At 35.3% G+C, this 16,001-nt stretch overlaps 2 protein-coding genes across 3 annotated transcripts in view; both read right to left on the minus strand.

The window, feature by feature from the left end:
• Positions 1 to 16,001, minus strand: part of LOC140142810 (uncharacterized) — a 43,833-nt gene that overhangs the window by 12,064 nt on the left and 15,768 nt on the right. For both annotated transcript variants that reach the window (XM_072164816.1, XM_072164817.1), the window contains exons 2-3: positions 14,006 to 14,036; positions 11,821 to 11,937 (exon numbers count right to left, since the gene is read on the minus strand). In XM_072164816.1, the coding sequence (XP_072020917.1) occupies positions 11,821 to 11,937; positions 14,006 to 14,036 (148 nt within the window). The remainder of the gene's footprint in view (positions 1 to 11,820; positions 11,938 to 14,005; positions 14,037 to 16,001) is intronic.
• LOC140142809 (uncharacterized) lies at positions 6,002 to 7,792 on the minus strand. The gene has a single exon (XM_072164815.1). The coding sequence runs from the start codon at positions 7,723 to 7,725 to the stop codon at positions 6,010 to 6,012; it is 1,716 nt and encodes a 571-aa protein (XP_072020916.1). The 5' UTR covers positions 7,726 to 7,792; the 3' UTR covers positions 6,002 to 6,009.

Here is a 16,001-nt window from a genome sequence, read left to right on the forward strand (position 1 = left end):
TATTTGACTCTGTGGAACGGACTGAAAATGAGATGGTTTCGTAAAATTCTTCTATTTCAAAAGCGGACCGGTCAATTGTCAAAATTCAAAAATTCCTCTACCACATCGGTTATTTAGTTTAATATGTTTGGTTTATGCGTTAAAATACCAAAAACAATCAGTTCCCGACGATACAGTTCTTTCAGGGACACCCTGTATGAACGAATGCTATCACGATTTGACCTCCATGTGCTATACTGAAATGTCTCATATTTTTGCGACACATGCTGCAGACTATCGACAGAGAAATCTACAGTATTAACCCTAACAGAACTAGGACTCACTAAAGCTCACTATTGAAACCGCTCTGCGTGCACGGATTCCACGGGACTTGATGACGCAATCAGACCAAGTCATATATACCCAGGGAATCGTTGGCCGGGCCAACGTCACCTGTGTAGCTACATGCTGGGGATCTTCTGCGTGGCATGCGAGGGGTCCGAGGTTCGAATCCCGGGGGTGCCAAGTGACTTTCTTCTTCATCTTTCTTTTTCGTTCCTTCGGCGCCCACCGAGATCTACACCAAACACACCTTCGGTAGGGTTAGGGTTAATGACCATGCATATTTTCCCTATATGCCTTCTTAACCCTAACAGAACTAGGACTCACTAAAGCTCACTATTGAAACCGCTCTGCGTGCACGGATTCCACGGGACTTGATGACGCAATCAGACCAAGTCATATATACCCAGGGAATCGTTGGCCGGGCCAACGTCACCTGTGTAGCTACATGCTGGGGATCTTCTGCGTGGCATGCGAGGGGTCCGAGGTTCGAATCCCGGGGTGCCAAGTGACTTTCTTCTTCATCTTCTCTCCTTTTTCGTTCCTTCTTTCCCTTCCGATAGCCAAAAAACCTCGGGTAGGGTTAGGGTTAAAATACCTTTCAGCTGACCCAAACAATATACGAAAAAAAATTGAAGAAAGTCAAGTGAATTGGTGAAAGATACACTCGCAGGTGAGCTAAAACAATGATGTTTTGGATGGTGTTCGGGGGGGGGGGGCACTTCCATGACAGATATGCATCATGTGCCTCAGGATAGACCCCTTTTTCAAACCGGCTTGTACCCAATGACCCCCTTTTTGTGTTATGGTCCTACCTATTAATGACCCCCTTTAAAAAAATGTCATGTACTCAATGAGCCCCATTTTCTATTTCCTGCTATACCCAATGACCCCCCTTTTAATTCCCAAATTTAGGTGGTATTTGTGTTCTCCTCCAGAAATAATGAGATTTTTCACATTTCCAAGGTGGCCAAGTTGTTTTTACGCAGTTTGGCACTTATTTATGTGTACGGTATACTTAATGATACTCTTTTGGCAATCCTGTACTCAATGACTCCCATTTTACTTTTTGTTACCCCAATGACCATCCTTTTTTCAAAGTTTCATACCGAATGACCCCATTTATATTCAGGTTGAGTACTGAATGACCCCATATTTTTGTAATTGTACATTTGACCTGAATGCCCCCTACCTTTATTAGTTTTAACATGGCCGAGGCACATCCCTGCCATTTCATATAGGGAGTGCCTCCCCCGGGGGTGTTCCCACTACATAAAATCAGTTAGAAACCGTAGTATGGAAGACACCCGGGGGGAGGGTTCTTCGTAAAAAAATTACGGGGATGTGCAACGCAGTCTTTAGGATGCTGACCTTTTCTATACCTCTTTTTTGCTGTTTTTGCCTCCCATCAGTATACCAATTTTTCACAAAAAACACCCAAAATGCACCCTAATTTGGCGCTTTTAGGGGCACTTTTGGCCAAAACATGCGTCCGTTTGGGTGCATTTGTTTCCACCGAAAACCCACCCATCGATATACCAAAATTGCTGAACGAAAGGTACCCCAAAACCGTGGCATATCCTCGTATACCTTCGACCAAGGAGAACCCCCTCCGGGGAAGACAAGATGTGAGAGTTGTAAAATAAGCAAGGATCTATAATACAGAGTGTCCAAAAGTCCCTTTAACGCATTTTGAATGTTCATAACATGTTCATAACACTAGTATTTAGTAACCGACAGCAAATATGAAGGCATCTTTGCTTAGGCAAAACAAGTACAATTATTTTCAGGGGAAAAAGTTTATTTATAATGCAAGATGTAATAAAAATAAGCTGGACATACAAGGTTTTAAATGTATGCTTAATAATGTAGCCGAGACTGAAAAACACATTGCAAACAATAAAGGTAAAATGTATGAATGGAATAAAAGATGGAACTCTATAAATATGTAATAACAGTTACTTTCATCAATGTAATATTATTGTAATTGTTTTGTATAATTGTGGCTTATATAACTATGTATAACTGAGATCATGTTTGATAAATAAATACACAAGGCACCTTGTGTGCTCTGTTGAAAGATAAAAAAAACACACAATTATTTTGACACCAAATTTGACTTATTTACCTACAGAAATAAGGAATAAATTACGGAGAAACATTTGGACATGTTACACACAAAACCATGCGATAATGTTACATCTCCTGATCCCAAGTATCCACTATATATATATATCTTCTCTCAACATAGACCAATTACCCCTCCCCCTGATTCAATTGTCATGATTGTAATATTTAACAGTTCTCATGTTAATATACCATCAAGTTGATATTCAACACCAAAAATGTGTACTTATGCTTTGGTTTTATTCAGGAATCAAGTCAGTAATTTAGCTATCATCTGAAGTATATTTTTGGTAACATTTCTTATCTTATTATCTGCTCTGTCACAAGACTCCTCCACATGCATAAATCTCGCAGTGGACGAGGAAATTCGCAGTGTAACTATACCAAGCCCATGAAAACAATTTTTCCTTTAAAAATTAAATGTTCCGAATTAGGCATATTATATTCTAAAGATTGGTGTCAACTCTGGTCTTTAGTTGGTGCTTCATCATCAGTATGAAAAGGTGAAAATACTATTTGCGTTATATACCTATTGTTAATATACAAATTTTAAGAAATTATTCCAATCTATCAATCATCAACCATCGCGGCGCCACAGGGTGGGGGAAATTCCCCCAGTCATAACTCTTTCCCCCTGTTATGAAAAATTCCACTTTATATACGGCATTTTGTCCCCGTGAAATTCACTTCTCCCCACGCCACACCCCGAACCATATCATAACAGAATTAGATAATTTCACTGGGCAAAGAAGATGAAGAGCGAAGTTTACAATTCAGTTTACAATGTTCCCTTCTTTCCCGTATTGATATTTTGCATCTGAAGTGTATTTTTGATTGGTCTTGCATGTCGTAATAAGAAAGGATCATGCTTCTTTCCCACATTTATTTTGATTTCCCCCTCGGCCAATCTTTGTGAAAAATATGACGGTTCAAAATGGCGAAGAGACTTTTGGGACACCCTGTATTTTCATTATAATCACTTCGTTTTATTCTTTGTTCAAAGACCTTCCTTTGATTGGTTGGATAAAAAACATTTCACTACAATTCTTTTATTATTTTGTATAGCTTTGTCATATAAAAATACGGCAAAACAAAGCAGCAAGTTGAAAGACAAAATCAGTTCATTGAGTTCTATAACTTTAGAAACGAGAAACTTACTACAATGAAGAACAGTTTCTTATGCATAAATAGATAAAAACAGGCATATTTTTGGTCACGAAAATTATAACGCAGCCACGATGGGCGCCATCAGATCGATATTGGGTTAGATTTATGTGTAATGAATAGAAAATATTTAATTTAATAATGATAGCTATCTCTTTGGTAAAATAGTAAATCTCTTTGAAATTTGTGACGTTCAAAGTACTGTTTATTTACATAAATTTTATATAGGACATTCTTTAATCAATCTATAGAAACATGTTAATTTGTAGGTGATTTATTTTTATTTATCTTCAGCAGAGTAAAAAAACATGTGACACAATTGCACAAATTCCCGTCAAATCATGATGATATAACTAAATTTTACATACTGATTTTCAGAATACACAATTTTTCCATGTCTGTTGCATGTTCAATTGTGACGTGTCATGTCAAAAGGAGCAGGATCGTAAATGAAGAAATAGCCAAAAATCTGCCCGGGGGTGATTTTTTTCACAATTTGGGTTTGTTACGAATTTGTGGTGTTATTAATGTTAAAAATATTCTCTGATAGTTTCAGACCGGAATACAACTGGCATCTTGTATTTTTGGAGCCATTTTTCAAGGTACTTCCTACTCTCAACATTGTCAATAATATTTTTAAAGGCCGATATCTCAATTTCCAATTTTATAATACCATAACTTACGAACTCAATATCTTCGCTTAGGAATATCAGATTTCATTTGGGAAAATGGCGTTGGGGAGCAAAATATCTCTATATTTAAGATAACAACATTTTACTCATAGTTAGTCTTTTGAATAAAGTGCTCAATCTCAAGAAGGGAGAGCGTATAAAAATTCAAAGAATGGACCTTCCAGAATAGGTAGTCGTTACTCTGAGCATGCTGAGTTTCATGCCAAAAAGGCAATCGTCAGACGACACGATATTTAAGATATGTAAAAACCTCAAAATTGATAACCAGCCCAAAAGTGTCTGCTTTTGACATGACACGTCACAATTGACAAGAGAAGTCAGTAAAAAAAGTTGATCAAAGATGATCAAACTATAATAACAGTGAATGGTCTGCAAATTAAATGGAGAAAATTGATCATATTTTCAAGAACAGTGAAGAGGACTGAAAAAACCCCAGAGAGGATATAATTTATCTTATTTAAAATAAATTAAACAGCAAACCGGCGATCTAGCGGCACAGGCCTCTTAAGTTCCTCTCTTAGGCGTCTCCAAAACAAATACTGTCCATATCCATCACCTGGCCATTTTAGGCACTGTACTTTACAGAGTAGTTGTCTAAACAACAGCGTCTTTCTATTATTTGGAATCTCTTCCAGGATGATAAGAATCATCACATTGCGATTCTCTTCCAGGACTCTATAATGTGCCATCTCTAGTTCTTTATTACACCAATTGTCTTCAAAAAATTGTGGTGAGAGTATAACAAGAATCTTTCGGCTTCTTTGCATGTGAAGAGATATTTCTTCTAACTTTATTCTCCCAATACGCATGTCTCGACACCTTAGGAAAAGTCTGAAAGGTTCCTCTCCTTGCTCGATATTTGGTAGAAGCTCGCCATGTACCCAATCATCAGCGCTTTCTTCATGGTATGGGACATATGCATCATATATAGGGATACCATTCTCATCATCATTGATACGTTCAGCATTTTCAATAAGATGGTGTTGTTGGTTTCTTCTTCTGTTGAACACCAGGAACAATCTGTACTTAATGTGCCACCAATAACGCACTACCAATATTACCAAAATTACTAGAACTAAAGTACAAGCAATACCAATTGAAATGTACTTCCATATGTGTAATTCGCAATCTAAATTTACCTGTGTAATACTCAAGTCTTTTGCTGAATATGGGGAAAAACATGTGTACTTACTATCAGGAAACGTGAGAAGTTTGACCATGGTATCTGTGAGTATCCAGTTTGAAAATGTCTGCACATTGCAATCACATTGAAATGCATTATTACTGAATTCTAACGCGCTCATATTAGGATGGCCTGATTGAGTTAGAATTTCTTTTGGAATTATTTGGATTCTGTTGTAATTAAGATGCATTTCTCTTATATTGCTGAAGTGCTGCAAATTGCTCACTGATACCAGTTTGTTGTTACTTAAATTCAGGAATGTTAACCTACTGAAATAAATAAAAAGCTTATCATCAATGTTGGTAATCTCATTGAAACTCAAATCAAGTCTCTGCAATCTAGGTGCTTTGAAGATATTCAGTACATCAGCATTGTAAGAATAAAGCTGAATATTACTTAAGGACAATATTTTTAAAACAGGTAATTGCATTTCAGCATATTCATCAATATACTCCATCAAGACACACATAGAAAAATCTATCATCTCAAGAAATGGACAGGTAGAATTAATTTGGCCAAATTTTATTGTGGTTGCCCTAGCATCAAATGATTCCAAGTATGGTGCAACCTCACATATATTTGCAAAAAAGTCACAAAAATTAGTTGGTGGTCCCCAATAATTAGTTCTTTCAAATTTGGTGGAGAGCATGACCAAAGTATTTCACTATTGTCAAAATTATTGTGTGATAAGTCTATTTTTTTAAGTGATAAGATGTTACACAACTGCTCCCATATCACTTCAAAATTACCACTCAATTGATTGTGGGACAGATTTAACTTAGTTAAAGAATTATATCTTCTAAATATATTCAGAGGAACAAGCAAAGGTATATTTATATTGGACAATTGTAAGTTATTCAAACTTCTTAAACCTTTGAAGGCATTCACAAACAATGTTGATGTAGGCTGTCCATAATATTCATTACACAGGTACAAAATCTTCAAATCCGTAAACCATTCAAAAGCTGCATCTCCAACCAATAGCGTACTAGTACTAGAACACAAGTTTAATATTTGCAATAATATTTTCCAATTTCCCCACGATGCAAATGTTGTTGAATTCAAGTTGATAACTCTGTCAATTGTATATAGTGTAAGGTTTTGAAGAGGTGAATCTAGTGAGTTCAAAACCTCAATGGCTGTATAGATGTCATCTTGAAGATAAAGGGTGAGATCAGTAAGATTATTGAGTACCTGCAATGCTGGAAGACTGGTAGTACTTGAGGACACCTGGTGAAATTTAAGATATGTTAAAGGAATCGCTCTGGTACATTTATTACTGGCATTCAGGTGATGGTTTTTTTCTTCATATGAAGAGCAAAACTTGATTTCAGGACAGGATCCACCGACTGTAATGTCAAGGTGTTGTAGGTTGTGTAATCCAGTAAACAGCTTGCCAATATTATCACAATCATAGATAGTAGTAGTAATGTAGAATGTTTGTAATGATAAAAGTTGAGTTAGAGGGGTACCAGTAATATTATCAGACCCATCATGAAATGACAGGTATAGAATTTGTAAGTTTTCTAACCCTACAAGGGATGAAGTACTAAGACTTGTTATATTTTGCCAACTAAGGTGAAGTGTCTGCAGTGAAATGAGATTCTTAAAGGGGGCACCTTCCAAAGTATGTAAGTAGTTTCCATGTAAGTCCAAGCTGGTAAGTTTGCCAAGTGTGCTAAAGGTTTTGTCACTGATGAAAAATATAAAGTTGTAACGCAAGTCCAAAGTTAGTAGATCATGAAATCCATTAAATACATCATCATGCAATGCTGATATATTGTTGGCAGAAAGGTCCATATATTGTAACTTGTAAAGACTGTTAAATACAGTAGCCTGTATGTGGGAAATTGGGTTGCCATATAGTCCCAGAATTAATAGTTCATCAAGTCCAGTGAATGCACCATCATATAGTGCTGATATTTCATTAAAAGAAAGATCCAAATGTTGCAACTTTTTAAACATTCGAAATTCATCATCTGAGATAACATTGACTTTATTCTGTGTCAGATCAAGAAAAATGATTGAAGTCGCTTTCCGTAATGGTGGAATACAGACTAGATCTCTGTTGACACAATCCATATTGGTATAATTCCACATTTTACACGCCACACTTCCTTGTGGATAGCATGAGTTTGTATTCGCTGTTGATTGTCCATTTTTGGGCTGAATGCAAACAAAATTCAGCAGCAGTAGATATATGATGACATACAAACACTGTAGATTTATCAAAGCCATTATTGATCTGTTGTAGATTATGAAAATGCAGCAGCAAATGAAGAAAAATTAGTGAATTGTTTGAAACTTGAAAGGTTACTGATTAATACCAAAACCGGAAAGAATGTTATTTTTATCGACTTGGAATTTCCAGTTATGCAAACTGTTGCCAGAATTTGTAGGCAAATTGTACTCCACCACAATTGCAGTTAGGTTAGAATGCCATTTTTGAAAGGCATATTATGAATTGCAAGATAATGTTTTTCTTTAAGATGTATGTATCACAAGCTTGTATTGCACTTTGAAAGTGTAATTTGCAAGGTAAGTGCAAATATGACTGTGGTGGTTTAATTTGAGGTCTGAATACAGAAATCAGCTACATACAAGATTGAAAAGAAGCCCAGTTATGTGCATAAGATGTAGCAACACTGATATTGGATTATATCAATAGACTTGTGATGTGTTCTGATTCAGAACCAATGAACCATAATCCTAACATAATAAAGAAATGAAACAATCACATCAAAAAATGACTGTTGTTGGAAATCCACATTTAAAGATATTGAAAATCGGTATGAAAATATATTTAACATATTTGTCACATAAAATCACACTCCTATAGGCCTATATGACATTAATTGGTGAGGTAATTTTCACCAGATATAGGAATCAGAATTTTAATTTTTGACAATAATTGCCCCGTTTATGTTTGATGGCTCACATATTGCTTTCACAAAATATCAAATTTGATAAACATTTTGATTATGCATTTCAGTTCTGAAACCATATGATTTTATATCAGATTAATTAGTGAATTTTGCTATCTCCGGTAGATAGCAATATCTTTGGGAAAAAAGTATGATTTACATTTTGTTTGTAATAGGATATAAATTTGGTTAGATTTGGGTGTAATGAATAGAAAGTACTCAATTTATTTAGTAGTAATTGGATTCCTTGCCCCTTTTGTTACTAGTGTATAGTTATTTTTTGAGAAAAAATGCTAAATTAGTCACAACATTTATTTATCAGGGGGTGTAGTACCTCTTTAAATCATCATGATTCGATGGGAATTGGTTCAGTTTGCAAACTCGAAATTCTGCTATCTACTGTAGATAGCAATAATTGTGTCAAATGTTTTTACTTTGCTGAGGATTAAAAGAAACCACTTTGTGTGTCTAGATTTATTTTATAATTTTGAAGAGTGTGCTACTTACTGTGGGTATTATTAACTTTATGTAAATAAACAATACTTTGAACATCACAATTTGCTATATATACTTTTACACACGATACAGCATTTTGTACAAGCAAATTTAAACAATATTTACTATTTTACCAATGATGTTTGGGAAATAAGAAATGTTGGGCGATCCCTCTAAATTGGACCCACTATAAAAAAAAAAAACCCGTGTGGTATGTAAGACAAAATGTGGGAGTCGTAAAAGAAGCAAGGATCTATAATAATACAGAGTGTCCAAAAGTCCCTTTACCATTTTGAACGTTCATAACACTAGTATTTAGCAACTGACAGCAAATATGAAGGCATCTTTGCTTAGACAAAACAAGTACAATTATTTTGACACCAAATTTGACTTATTTACCTATACAGAAATAAGGAATAAACTACGGTGAAACATTTGGACATGTTACACACAAAACCATGCGATAATGTTACTATACACATCTCCTGATCCTAAGTATCCATTACCTTCTCTCAACATAGACCAATTACCCCTCCCCCTGATTCAATTGTCATGATTGTAATATTTAACAGTTCTCATGTTAATATACCATCAAGTTAATATTCAACACCAAAAATGTGTACGTATGCTTTGGTTTTATTCAGGAATCAAGTCAGTAATTTAGCTATCATCTGAAGTAAATTTTGGGTAACATTTCTTATCTTATTATCTGCTCTGTCACAAGACTCCTCCACCTGCATAAATCTCGCAGTGGACGAGGAAATTCGCAGTGTAACTATACCAAGCCCATGAAAACCATTTTTCCTTTAAAAGTGTTCCGACTTAATCTAGGCATATTCTAAAGAATGGTGTCAACTCTGGTTTTAGTTGGTACTTCATCATCAGTGTGAAAAGGTGAAAATCTTTTTTATATTTATATAGACATTGTTAGTTTGCAAATTATAAGAAGAAATTATTCAAAAGAAATCTACCATCATCAACCATTAGCTACCATTAATAACAGAATAAGATAATGTTTTCGTCGAAATTTCACTGACAAAAAAAGATGAAGACTGAGCGAAGTTTACAATTCAGTTTTACAATGTTCGCTTCACACCAGTATTTGATATGTTGCATCTGAGGTGTATTTTTGATTGGTCTTGTATGTCGTAATAAGAAAGGGTATCATGCTTCTTTCCCACATTTATTTTGATTTCCCCCTCGGCCAATCTTTGTGAAAAACATGACGGTTCAAAATGGCGAAGAGACTTTTGGGACACCCTGTATTTTCATTATGATCACTTCGTTTTATTCTTTGTTCAAAGACCTTTCTTTGATTGGTTGGATAATTTCACTACAATTATTTTATTATTTTATTATTTTGTATAGCTTTGTCATGTCTTGCATTTTGGGTTTTGCTGAAAATGACGTCACCATTCTTTGCCAGTGTATCTTGATATCACGATTTCCACCCAATTTACAATGACGTCACCAGCGTAATTGATAAATAACCACCTACCTGAGACGAAACCAGCAGGGATATGATGATGCCTACGTTAAACTACCTATTGCATACGTGACTAAAACTGGGACAAATATTTGATAATATTTTAGTCACATATTGGCAAATTAACTGGCATCCATGGAATCATATTGAATAGTATCCTTATTTTTTAAATATTTATATTTATCTGGTCATAAATGATTTCAGATAAGCCTATGCAATTTGCTTCTGCCATTATGACCGTGCCAGAAGACAAAAAACTTGAGGGACACCTGAGCAAATCTCACATAAACCAAAAGGCTACACACGATTTCGGTCAAATTTATTTAATTTTGTTATTCTATGCCCAAAATTAAGAAATAATATATTGTTAGCCTTAGTCGGGAAGATTCTATACCCGGGTTTTATAATTATTAAACTTAAGGGTGGTCTTAACCCTGGAATTATGGAAACTTTGGGGCTTCATAACTGCTAAATTATTAGTCTACAGAATATAAAAGTATACATTTTTAGACTGGAAATGACTTGCTGAATTCATCTGTGAGGTACAAAAAAAAAAAAAATTGTGCTTTTTGGAGAAAATCCCCAAAAATGTTTTTTTTGGCCCCCAAAAAATTGTTTGGCCAAAAAATATTTTTATTAATTTTTAAAACTAGATAAAAATATCTAGGGACCGTTTATTTATTTTTTTGAATTTTGACCAACTTTGAGAAAAATAAAAAAAAAATGGTTTTCAAAAAAAGCCTGATTTTTGCCCAAATTTCAAATATTTTTGGTGAAGTTGGTCAAAATTCAAAAAAATGAAAAAACGGTCCTTAGATACTTTTATCTAGTTTTTAAAAATTAATAAAAAAAACATTTGAAAAATTTGGGCCAAAATACCCGTTTTGGGGGATTTTCTCCAAAAATGAGCATTTTGGCCCAAATTGGACCTCACAGATGAATTCATCAAGTCATTTCCATTCTAAAATGTATACTTTTATATTCTTTAGACTAATAATTTAGCAGTTATGAAGCCCGGAAGTTTTCATAATTCCAGGGTTCAGACCAACCTTTTAAGGTGGTACTACACCCCTGATCAATTTTGTGACTAATTTTGCATTTTTATCAAAAAAATAACTACACACGGGTAGCAAAAGTTATGTATATTATAGGGGCAAGGAATCCAATTACTACACTGGAATTTCAGTGATTGAAGACAAGTGGTTCATATGTTAAGAAATGAGGTACATTCTATCGGTACTTCTCTTTTCTATCATAATTAACGTACCGCTTGTCTTAAGTCACTGAAATTCCAGTTTAGTATGGATTCCTTGACCCTATAATATACATAATTTTGTTACCAGTGTGTTATTATTTTTTGAAAAAATGCAAAAATAGTCACAAATTTATCAAGGGGTGTAGTACCACCTTAAGCACATCGCGTCTTACCTGGCCTCTTTCCTGAATTGCGTGGTCTGCCTTGCCATAAGGCCCGTAGTTGTGTGAGTATTGGCATACACTGGGTGAACATGGTGCGTTATGTAGTCTTCAATAAATTTCAGGGCTCTGAAAATATGTTATAGCAATGAAATATACATGTAGTTTCAATGAATATACACTTCTAGTGCCCGTTTCTATTCATCGTTATGTATTCTTCTCCCGTGCATTATTTTCGCGAACTACCCTTCACAGCCCAAATTATATAAACCTGCACGCTAAACAATGCATTATCTAAAACCTGCACGCTAAACAATAGATTCTAGATAATACGTGCACGCTCAAATACTAGAAATACTACTTTCACATAACCATAAAGTAGAGTTAGGTGGCGCTTTAGACACAGAGATCACATAACTATATAATTGTTTGTTCGATATATATACCAACAAAAAGTACGAATATACATTCTGTGGTGTTAAAATGGTATAGTTACAAACGGTGTTCTATAATAGTGTACAATTACCGAATAAGGTGCAACTCGCTAGACTTGAGTCCAGTCCTCGTTTACGGAGTTTAGGATTAGGGTTTAGGGTTGGGATAGGGCAGTCTTGTAATAAGACGAGTAGAGTTGCACCCTTGCAAATATCATTGTCATAAATTATGATTAATGACCTCAAATAAATCAAACATCAAATGAGAATAATCGAGCTTCTATTAATTAAAAAGGGCCAAAAACAGGTGGATCATAATTATACAAGATGACACCATTGCAAAATATTCAGCATTTTACAAATGAAATACATGTAGGCCTATATCTAAAATAACATAGCCGGGCCTGGGAAACACACACTAGCGCATAATATCATGATCATGCTTTATAATACCATAGGCCTTCAAACACATGTGTTTGAAGGCCTATGATAATACTGAACAAATTGTTAAATCCCAATGTCGTGTGTTTTAATATAAGTAGTTCAAATTATAGAGCTATAAAGTCCAGTTGATATTCACCGTAGTACTAGTCTGACATCTAAATCGATCGTTTCCAACTGGTTCAGTGCTCTCTGTGTTCGAAACCACGATATTAAATGATCACAACATAAAGTCAAGTCAATTAAACCATGCGTGAATAAGTTACCTAAGTATGACGTATGGCGCAATCGATACCATTGATTACAGGGATTGATTTTCTTTACCAGTTAAATGCTACGCGGGGGCTATACGTAGCTGGTCAATGTCCTGACGGTGTTTTTAAAATGTAAGATATTTTCCCTAATATTAAAACTAATATAATGAATGCAGCAATTAATATTGCCTATTGTTTTAATAGGCCTACACTCAAAGGTATGACGGATAATGTACTCGTGCAAATGCATTCGTCAAGATAATTGCACTTGCCATGGAGTTATTGCATTTAGCTTTCGAGCCTATCGGCTCTCAAGCTAAATGCAATAACTCCACGGCGCGTGCGATTATCTTGACGAATGCATTGCACTCAGTTCATTATCCTTATCATAATGTTGGCTGGGTAAAGTAATTATAGTTGTATTACGAATACGCCGTCGCGACGAAATGGGATAACCGACGCGTCGGTTATCCCATTTCGGTACAGCCGGTCCATGTGTGAATGGTAGAGCTTTCGTCAGATGTGTCTTTGACTTCATCGGGACTGAATGAAGTCAGAGTCTTGATGAAGTCAGAGACACATTTGACGAAAGCTCGACCACTAGCACAGGGACCGGCTGCACCGGTACTGTGATAACCGACGCGTCGGTTATCACACGCATAGTACCGATGCAACGTCGAGCCTAGTCTACTTAGGCCTATAAAATAATTTGTTTCTTGAATAGTTGGATTCAAACTGTTTTATATAACCCATTTTTAACAAGTTGAATACTATCTGAAAAGACAAAACTGGACAACTTTGGTGGGAAAAAAGATCTGATCAGTTTCTAACTCGGGACCTCCCGGGCTCTATTATACGTCATGTACGTGAGCGCTCAAATCATTTATCAGCATTATGTCTACAGGTGTCGAGTGGGGGTGCTCAAGTGTGGTTTGGGTATTATGTGCCTCCCCGAGCCCCCCCCTCCGGTTCCTAAGCCTAAGCCTATGCAATGGACCAATCATCTTTAAGGGCATACATTAGGCCTACATATTTGTTTTAATAGCATTATATCCTAATTATCCTTACCTTCCAGACGCAGTGTAATCGCAGTAGATAACTGAAAATAATAGAAACAAATTATTAAATTATGTTGAATAATTTTGAAAATAAATTCAAACATAGGCATAGCCTACGGTATATAAATACACTTAAACATGAATTGAGCCAGTTTACACGACTGACTTAACTGAACTGGCAATCGTCACAAAAATATTTGTGTAACCAGACGGTCCGGTCGAACACACGCTTTGGTTCAGATTGGACCAGTCTCAAGCAAAATGCTCAAGCCAAACTGAAAAGCTTAGCATGCTGGCCTGCATGTATGAAGAGAAAAGAAAGAATTGAAGAAAAAGAGCAAGGGAAAGAAAAATGGGCACTCATCAAGTTTACAATTTTGCCCTTAGCCCTTGGGTCGAGAAATAAGAGAAATATTTGAGTGCGGCTTCATTAAACTTGAAAATACGTCAAGCTGTTTATTAGGATTTTCTCAAAGTTCAATCACAATCACCATTTCACGTGTTCATTTATCCATATTAAACTAGACCAAGATCGCTTTTTGGTGAAGTTAACTAGTTCAGAAACGTTTGCCAATTTCGCAAAATAATTATATATCCTTCTCTCTCATATTACTTAATACATTTAGGCTCACTTATTCATTCATTCATTTGAAGTAATAACTTCAAATTGTTTATGGTCATGCACTATTATCCAGCTATTGTTCCCATGCACCCAGAAGATGTATTTTCTAACCTATTTCTTCGTAATTTCTTCGTAATCGTTAAGGTGGTACTACACCCCCTGATAAATGTTGTGACTAATTTTGCACTTTTCTCACAAAATAACTACACACTGGTAACAAAAGTATGTATATTATAGGGGCAAGGAATCTAATTACTTCACTGAAATGTCAGTGAATCAAGACAAGTGGTTCATTATGTTAAGAAATGAGGTACATTCTTTTTTTACTGACATTCCAGTGTAGTAACTGGATTCCTTGCCCCTATAATATACATAACTTCTGTTACCAGTATATTATTATTTTTTGAGAAAAATGCAAAAAGAATCTCAAATTTATCAACGGGTGTAGTACCCCAGTACTATACATAATCTCATGAACGCTATAGGGTCTATATAGGATTTCACGGAAATTGCAAGAACACCAATATTGTTTCTTTCTGGCCTTTACAGAACTTTTTCATTTCTAAAATGGTTCCTTCTGGTATTTGCAGGACCCGTTTTAGTACAAACAATCTTTATTTTCATAATTAAAAACAATCAAAATATACAATGAAATAACAGATCAAAATATATACAATAAATGCAATGGAGAAGATGGTCGAAAGGCAAATAAGGCCAGCATTGACCATCCTATAACAGAAATTATATAAAACAACAACAAAACAATATTAAAACTTTGTAGAACGGTACATGATAGCTTAATAGGTATAGGGGGTCCATACAATCATCCCCAAATGTTGACCCCTGTATGTGGGTTTATGACCAAATGGACCTCATGGTCATTTTAGCCTAAAAAATGTCAATTTTGCGCATATATTCCATTTTTGCACCATATTATGCCAATTTAGCTTCAATATGCCAAACATTTCGCGCTTGTACCATAAAATTATTCTGTCGCCAAAAGGTGTTGCATCATATACATTGTACTTCAAGAAATTTGTCCATACCTCATACCCAAAGAAATCTATAGCTACGTCACTATATTTAAGTGCATTTCGTGACATTTCGTGTTTTGTAACTTTTGTTACGCGTTCACGTCAGGATCAATCGTAATTTTGTTTATAATTTATTTGCAGCCATAAAATGATTTTCTATTTTAAAATTCACAAAACGGGTGTCTTTTGTTTCTATTGATTCAACCACCATTTAGTACCACGAGGGTTGATAGGCTACGGTTAAGTATACTTTCATTTCAACGAAAACATTTTTACAATGGAAAGGTTCAATCATATAATTGTTCAAGTACTTAGTAAATAAAGAGTTTGCTCGTTATAGCGAAAAGCCC

This window comes from Amphiura filiformis, chromosome 20 (genome assembly GCF_039555335.1).
Source record: "Amphiura filiformis chromosome 20, Afil_fr2py, whole genome shotgun sequence".
NCBI lineage: Eukaryota > Metazoa > Echinodermata > Ophiuroidea > Amphilepidida > Amphiuridae > Amphiura > Amphiura filiformis.

Coding starts and splice junctions, on each gene's coding strand:
- LOC140142809 (XM_072164815.1), bottom strand. CDS start 7,725: ATGGCTTTGATAAATCTACAGTGTTTGTATGTCATCATATATCTACTG.